This window comes from Cricetulus griseus, chromosome 8 (assembly GCF_003668045.3).
Source record: "Cricetulus griseus strain 17A/GY chromosome 8, alternate assembly CriGri-PICRH-1.0, whole genome shotgun sequence".
Lineage (NCBI taxonomy): Eukaryota > Metazoa > Chordata > Mammalia > Rodentia > Cricetidae > Cricetulus > Cricetulus griseus.
In genome coordinates, this window is record NC_048601.1 from 30,298,489 (window position 1) to 30,307,194 (window position 8,706).

An 8,706-nucleotide genomic window follows, 5' to 3' on the forward strand; every position below is an offset into this window, starting at 1 on the left:
TGCAGGCCTGATAGTGACTCCAGAGTACCCAATGTTGACCATCTTTAGTGTCAACCAGCTGGGAAGCACTCTGCAATGTCCTGCGGATTTTCGGAAGACTTTGTCTTCTTTCATTTTCATTGAAATGCATTTCATTATGGATGTTTGTGAGAGAAGGACCCACCGCGAAATCTGGGCTCTTCTAGACCTCCTAGACATGTTGCAGGCTTGTCTGGAATGACAGGGACCTGCATGTCTCCTCCTCCCCTGCCCTGTCAACACAATCATTCATGGCCAGGAGGCACCAAACACCTTACGAAGGAGTTAGGACTTTCAAGAACAGACAGGGTCCATAATTTCTTCTTCCTACACTTCTCATCCTGCAGGACACTCAATATCTTTTTTCCCCTTGTTAGACAAATTATCTTCATTTTCATTCAGCCTTACAGCCTGTTGCTGCCACCTCAAATAACTCTATACATAAAACGTAGTCACTAGTAGGGTTTTCTTTTCTCTACATTTGACAGTAATTTGTGGGTTCTTTCTGTTTTGTCCAGTATTAATAATGTATCCTATGTATGTTCATTTAAATATATCTAGAAATTTTTCTAAGGACCGCTGTCCTTTTACTCTTTCGGGCAATATTTTCATTATTGTATTTGCATGAGACTATCTTAAAATTAATTTAATTTTCTTTTTTAAATATTTTATTTATTTATCATGTATACAACATTCTGCCTCCATGCATGCCTGCACACCAGAAGCGGCACCATATCTCATTATGGATGGTCGTGAATCACCATGTGGTTCCTGGGAATTGAACTCAGGACCTCTGCAAGAGCAGCCAGTACTCTTTAACCTCTGAGCCATCTCTCCAGCTCCTTAATTTCTTTTTGATATTTGTTTTTTGTCTTACTGCTCTAGATGTTTGTTTGTATGCTTGTTGTACTTCAAGTATTTTCATTTCTTTCAGTTTTTTTTTTCTGATATATCTTTTGGGAACATATACACACATGGTAACAATTACATTTTTCTATTAAGTTTTCATGTATTTCAATGAAAATTCTTCCATTCTTTAATTTGTGAATACTGTTGTAGAGGCCATTATATTTGTATCAGGTCTAATTTGTTGTCAGTATGATCTCATTGTATCTTCAAAGTCAGGCTGTGTCTCTTAGAAAGAACCTGGGTATTGAAAAAAGGTTCATTGATTTTTTTTCCCTTTATCTTTATTTTAGTGCTAGATGCTGCATGAGAATATGTCTTTTTGGTAAACAAAACGTTGTCAGCTACCATGAAAATGAATAACAATGCTGTATGAACATTCAGGAGCATTCTGGATATTATAGAAAAATCCTCCTGAGGGCCAGTCAAACTTGTTAACTGAAATTATGTTTTGTGTTTATTTTATGAGTCCAGTTTTTGAACATGACACTGCTTGACCGAAGTCTCATGAGTGAATGTGTGAGATTTGTGGTGTGTTGTTGTAGGTGTAGGTGTTTTGTGTTATTACCCCAGTCCCCAAGTCTTCATCAATTTTGTGTACTTCAACCCGGTCTTCCTGGCACAGAAAACACCCTATCTGGAGTGGGTGTTCCTGGACATGGCAGATGATACCTTATTTCTAGCCATGGTTCCCAAACCCCCGATTGAGGATTATGAGCCTAATGAGATATTTTGATGGAGGTGAGCCACATGGTGCTCAATGTGAATGTGTTTGAGGGCACCTTGAAATTAAAAGACCTTTCTCTACCTTCCATTATATCTCCAAAATGATGCTGAAGAGGAGACTGAGATGTAACTGCTGCATTTATCATTTTTGGATTTTCTGATTATGTGTGTCTGTTCTTGGACAGTCTGCTAACTACTTTTTCAATTGGTCCTTGACCCAGTTTCATATTTTGCACAGTCTTCTTGATTTCCATTTTCTGTGTACATATTTATGTTTATATGAGTGTATGTATGTATGTATGTATGTATGTATGTATGTATGTATGTAACTTCATGTCTTGTGGATCTGCTGCCATCTTCTTTTCTGATGAGGCATTGCATACATGTGGTACACATACATGCACCCAATCAACATGCACATACGTATAAAATAAATATTTCAAAAGAGAATTTTTAAAAGTCCAAATTAATTAATTAATATAAAGTAAAATGTTTGTTTCCCTTCTTGGCTGTCAGCTGTTACAATAAACACATTTTGGGGCTTGTAATCATTTTAGTTAGAATACCTAGGTATCTTAAAAGTTTGTCACCTTTCAGTGGCCCTGCTTGTGAGGTCTAGGGGGTGTGGCCTTTCTGGAGGAAGTATGTCCCTGGGGTGGGCTTTGAAACCTAAAGTGTCCCCCTCTCCAGTTCACTCTTCTTTCTGTTTGTGGTTTTAGATGTGGGCTCCAGTGTCCTCTTCTGCTGTTAGACCTGTGGCTTGCTGCCACGCCTCCCCCACGAAGACAGACAGATCCTTCTGTCCCCATCCTGTGCTTCAGCTTCTCCTTTTGTCTCCCCCTCTTCAGTTTTGTTCCTTAGCTGTCCCCAGTGTTGTCCTTTAGTATCTCCCTCTCCTTTTCCTGCTTCATAATGTCCCCATCTTTTCCCTTTAGTCCCTCCTCTGTCTCCCTATAGCTCTACACCGTCTCCTGTACGGCTCCAGTGGGCCTCAAACTTGAAGTCATGATCCTCCTTCCCCTGCCTCAAGAGAAGTAGGATTCCGGGCACAGCCCCAGCCTTCTCTTATTCTTGTTTCCTTATTTTCTCCACCTTATTTTCTGCACCTCAGTCTCTTGGCCCCCTTCTCTCCTTTCTCAATCCTGTTAGCCTTTTCCCTCCTGCAAAGAACGAGGTGCACAGAAATACATGCAGGCGAGCACCCATGACATAAGATAAATTGTAATATCAGTCATGATAACATCCCAGTTCTAGGAAGTCATTATTAAGAACATTTGTATCTGGGCATGGTGGTGCATTTTTTAATCCTAGCACAGGAGAGGCAAAGACAGGTGGAGATCTGTGTGTTTGAGGCCAACTTGGACTACATTGTGTGTTTCAGGCTAGCCAGGACTATATAAAGTCTCATAAAATGGAATATTTTATTTATATTTTATGTAGGAGAAGTTTGCATATGTACCTGCATACCAGAAGAGGACATCAGATCCTATTTATAGATAGCTGTGAACCACCATGTGGTTGCTGGGAATTAAACCCAGGTCCTTTGCAAGAGCATGAAGTGCTTTTAACCTTTGAGCCATCTCCCCAGCCCCTGAGCCATCTCCCCAGCCCATTTTTTTTAATAAAAAGGGAATCTTTACCTCATATGAATTATTACAAATTGCTATGGTTCAAATACAGTCTTTCCCTGAGCTCATGCAGGAGTTTAACTCCCAAAGTTTTATGTGACAGGAATTAAGAGGGTAAAAAAATGAATCACACTGTAGTTTTGGGAAGTTGTTGGAAGACAAAAGGAGAAGCTGAATCACATTGTAGTTTTGGGAGATAGCAGATAAGGTCACTGATGGGGCTTAATGGCCAAATCCTGAAGGCTTATATACGGCTAAGGAAAGAGCAGACAAACAGACAGACTTCACGATGTAATGTAGCCTAGGAGAGTCCTCAACAAGCCTGCACCATGCTGTTTCATCCTGAACTTCCAGAACTATAAGCCAACATAAACCTCTGTTTCTTAAAAAGGAGCCTGCCTCATGTATTTTGTCATGGTAGCAAAACCCAAACTAATTCATAACCCTTGCACACAGCTATGTAGAAGTTGGTGTTTGCTAATTTGGTAAGTTTAGCAAGTTGGTCATCCGAAGAACTTGAAGTTAATCAGCCCATGGGGAAAATCCTGAAGGAACTGGAGGGACTGCAGGCTCTGATCTGTAACTGAATCCTCTCTCCGGAGGACACACACACACACACACACACACACATACACACACACACACACACACACACACACACACAAACGTGAGCGCGCGGCAAAAGAAGTCTGGTCTTCCCCTTGACTCTGTACAAGCCACCCACCCCTGATTCTTCCCAAATGAGTCAAGGTTAAGTCATCTCTGCATTACAGCCAGAGTTTTCATAATTCCAAGATGAATCCAACCATCTAGATTGGAGCAGAAGCAACTGATAGAGCAGAGAGGAAGTGCATCCCAGAGCCGCACAGCAGACCCCGTGCTTCTCAACATCTCTGTGCTTCTGCTTGCCTGGTGATGAAAACAAGGAGAATCCAATATGCTCATATGCTTAGATAGTGTTGGCATATGCTTGTGGTGGTGGTGGCGGTGGCAGCAGTGGAGTGTGTGTGTGTGTGTGTGTGTGTGTGTGTGTATGTGTGTGTGTGCGTGTGTGTGTGTTTTGCCCAGAAGTCAATGTCGGTGTCTGTCTCTACCTCGGTTTTTGAAACAGGGTCATTTGCTGAATCTGGCCCTTGCTTATTCAGCTAAATGAGCTGCCACTGAATGCCAAGGACCCCCAGTTTCTGTCTCGCCAACACTGGTATTATAGATGCACGCTGCTACATCTGGTCTTTTAAAATAAGATTCATTTTTATATGTATATGAGTGTTCATGTTTTGTCTGCATATTTATATGTGTTCTTTGTGTGCATCTGGTGCCCACAGATACCAGAAGAGGGCACCTGATCCCCAGGAACTGGTGTGAGTTGTCTTGTGGGTGCTAAAGCCAAACCTGGATCCTCTTCAGCCAGGTTCTTAACTACTGAGTTACTTCTCCAGCCCCAACTTTACCTTTTAGATTGAGTGTGTGTGTGTGTGTGTGTGTGTGTGTGTGTGTGTGTGTGTGTGTGTGTGTGTGTGTACCTTCATGTATACATGTGTACCTCATGTGTGTTTTGTGCCTGAGGAGACTAGAGGGGGCTGGATCCCCTGGAACTAGAGTTAGAGATGCTTGTGAGTCACCATGTAGGAGGCAGGTCCTGAACCTGAACCTGGGTCCTCTGTATGATTAGACAGCACTCTTAACCAGTGAGCCATCATTGCGGCTCTAATGTTTTATGTTTTTAAGGCTCATGTGAAAGCCTCCTATGCAGGAGACATCACGTAAGTATTGGAAGCCCTGAGCCTCATCACAGGCACCTAATATTCATCAGGTGACAGCTTGTACTTATTGATCCCTTCTTGTTCTTGTCAGACCTCAAGTCAAAGTTCTTTTCTCTGCATAGCAACTGTAGAGTGATCCTTCTAAGTGCCCTTCCATCCCGAGGCACCTTGGGGAGGAGCTTACTCACAGGCTTCTCTGAGCTTCTGGGAATGGACCACCAGCAGCCTCTAAATCCAGCAGTAAAGTCCCCAAGATCCCCCAGAGCCTGAGCATAAAGAGAGTCCCAGGATACAAGGCAGAATGAGAGGGAAATATTCTAGAAAACAGAAACCATTTGAGAGGACATTTGTAAATCTGAGCAGAAGCCAGAGAGAAGTCCTCTGTCAGGCTTCCATTCCCACCTGTTTCCCCAGCCTATGAGACTCAGAAAAGTAGGCACAAAGAAGTCACGTGACACTGCCCTTCCAAATGTCCTGTTTAAGGTAAGCAAAAGCATCTCATTTGGACAGATCATGCAAACAGGAACACAGACACAGAAGACCAGCTTTTACAGGGGTTCCTACTTGCAATTTACACATCGAGGTTTAACAGATTTTGAAATGTAAGTCACAACCAGACTGTGGCATAAATAAAACTGGATGCTCCCATGCTTCGAAAGGATTCACTTAGCATGTGTGATTAGAAATCACAGTCTCACAGATAGGAACCACATTGTCCCTCTGAGGGTCACCCTCTGTGGATATAAATGTGCTTCATGTTAGCTGCTTGGGAAACTGTCACCTCTTGGGGAACACCATGAGTACTTGACAGGATGCATTTTTTCCCTTTTTTTTTTTTTTTTTTTTTTTGAGAAAACCGGTAGCAAGGAGCTGGGACCACACAATGTTCTCTTCTAAGGTTATCACATGAGTGTCAAACGATCTCTGGAACCTCATCTCCTCTGCCTGTTTCTCAGTTTGTCACTCCACAGACAGGACCTGCTCATGCTTTCTGTCGCCCTGAATGAGAGCCCCCTGGTGGAGCATCCAAGAAACAAGGCTCTCTCGCCTTCCTTTTGCTTTGCTTTTTAAGATGCAGTCATTCAAAAACCACTTCCTCTTCTTCTTGACTTTTGAGGGCAGTTTTTGTCACTGTGTTGTTGTTGCCGTTTTAAGAACCAAAAGGAATCAGGAGTTGAGAATGATGGACTTGCAAGCTGTCTAATTTCCTAGGAACTCTGAGACACAGGTAAGGCAGGTTCCAGGGTGGGGCAGGCGGCTCTGGAGAAAGCTAGGAAGGGCTCAGAAGGGCTGTGTTCTGGGAAGTGGTGGTTGCAGTGGAATAGCTGCCATGCCTCTCTGGAAGGGGACAACCACACAACTCTTGCATGAGGAGTCTCAGAGTCCAGGCTAACCCTCCAGAAGAGCCCTAGCCACACATTCCTACTTCAGTTACTAGGGAACTCACATCCAGAGTGCCAGACTTCCAATGAGCACCCAAGACTCCTGCAGTCCCTGAGGTCCAGGTGTACTCTGCCAGGTCTCTTCTTCCAAATACTCTGCTTTCTACCCAAAGTACAATCTTTCTGCCAACGGCCGCCACCTGCTCTTCTTCTGACGGTCCCTGGGAACACCTCCATACTGCTCAGCCCAAGAACTTAGATTCCATTTCCCAACACCCAGGGGCCTAGTGACGCCCATGCTTTCTTCCTCTGGTTCCTTCTTGGACATCAGACGCCGTCCATCCACTATGTAGCATCCTCTTGCTATGCCCTTAGGAGCGAATGTGCAGAATTTTCTTGAATGTCTTTTTGAAGTTCTCATTGCACAGAGGGTAGATGAGTGGGTTCAATGTGGAGTTGATGTAGCCCAGCCAGATAGTGAACATGTGCACGGGTTCACTGCAGCAGCTTTTGCAAAAGGCGATGACCATGAAGAAAATAAAATAGGGAATCCAGCAGAGGATGAAGGCCGCCATGATGAAACCTAACTGCTTGGCTGCCTTCCGCTCTCGGTTCAAGTGCAGCCCAGACACATACTGCCTGGAATGTGAGCGGAGCCTCTTCCAGGTGACCTTGATGTAATCTAGGCCACTGTTAGACCCGCTTCTCAGTTTGTCTTTGCCCAGCCCTGGCTCTGTGCTCGTGTCGGAGTCGGTGGTCCGGGAGAAGGACTGTCGATCCACCAAGGTCTGGTCCTCCGATGTTTCACTGATCCGCCGGCAAGTATTCAGGCTCTGCTCATCCATTTTGGGCTGGCTCAGGACCTGGTCATTGGCCTCTGAGCCCCTGCCACCTCCCTCAGCCACAGTGTGTGTCCGTGTGACATCAAGATGGAAACAGTGACGTGAGACTGTTTCCCTATCTTCCTCTTGGCTGAAGACAGTTGGAGAGTTCGGGTTTTTGGGGTCTTTGGATGTTGACTTCTGCTCCAGTTCTCCACTAGTGTCTCTTGATGGCCTTTTCAAAACACCCCAGGGAGACTCTTTCCCAGGTTTCTTGGTATCCTCCTTGACATCCTCCGACTTCAGCTTGATTTCTAAGAAGGAAGGGAGGGAGCTGTTGGTGAGCTGGCGGTGCTGACAGTGTTGCCGCACGGCCTTGTAGATCTTTACGTAGAACCACAACATGAGCAAAGTGGGAAGGTAGAAGTTGATGATGGCGGTCATGATCTTGAACCAAGTGACATTGTAGAAGTCTGTCTCACACTTGTCTTCCCGAAGCTCTGAGGCCGGGGACATGAAGTGATGCCAGCCAAGAATGGGTATGACCCACAGGAAGGAAAGAAACCAGGCCCCCAGGATGGTGGTTGATGCACGGGTCTTGGTTCGATACCTCAGGTACCGGAGGGGGTGCTGGACGGATCGGTATCGATCAATACACAGGATAAAGACGCTGAAGATGGATGCTGTGCTGGCCACATAATCCATGGAGAGCCAAAAGAGGCAAAGGGGGCGGCCCAGGGACCACTTGGCCATGATGAGATAAAGGATATTCATGGGCATGACGACTGCACCTACAATCAGGTCTGCTACGGACAGGCTGACAATGTACAGGTTGCCCACGGTGTGCAGCTTGCGTTCACTGTGCACGGCATACAGTACCAGCAGGTTGAGACCCACTGTGACCAGGGAGATGCTACTTAGAACCACCACTAGGGGCAGCAGCTGAGGGCTGGCCATGGCGGTTCTGTTCCCCTCACACATCTTGTCTTCGAAGGTTGAGGAGACGTTGGGAAGGCTCATTGGCGCAAGGGCAGCCTCCAGCGATGGCTTCCACCCTGGGAGAAAAGACACATGATCAAAGTCAGAGATCACCTAAGAGAGCATCATGCTGCTCAGACTGGGATTGAAGCTTCTGGGGGCAGTGGGCACCCACCCAACGCGTCCACTCATGCATTCCTTCTGCCCTCGCATCCCATGATTCCTGGCATCATTCTGGGTATCAGAGATAGCAGTGGATAAACTGGACAAAACCCTCTGATCTCGTGGAGTTTGCATGCCAGAGGTGAGTCAGAACAGGGCAATCGGTACCTTGTGCAGGTCTTATTTCAAACATGTCCTGATTGACCTGAGCTTTGTCTTGTCATCTGTGTCCTTTTTGCTGGTTGCTGGTCCTGAGACAAAATTGTGGCCAGAAAGAGGCAGTGGGGCTCACAAAGCACTCTCTCTCTATGACAGATGCCAA

General features: G+C 45.3%; 1 protein-coding gene across 1 annotated transcript; it reads right to left on the reverse strand.

Annotated features, from left to right (window-relative positions):
- Positions 1-5,480: 5,480 nt before the first annotated feature.
- Positions 5,481-8,296, reverse strand: Hrh1 (histamine receptor H1). Its single transcript, XM_027429132.2, has one exon. It carries the CDS (start codon positions 8,262-8,264, stop codon positions 6,795-6,797), a length of 1,470 nt encoding a protein of 489 aa, XP_027284933.1. The 5' UTR covers positions 8,265-8,296; the 3' UTR covers positions 5,481-6,794.
- Between the last annotated feature and the right edge of the window lie 410 nt (positions 8,297-8,706).

Coding starts and splice junctions, on each gene's coding strand:
- Hrh1 (XM_027429132.2), bottom strand. CDS start 8,264: ATGAGCCTTCCCAACGTCTCCTCAACCTTCGAAGACAAGATGTGTGAG.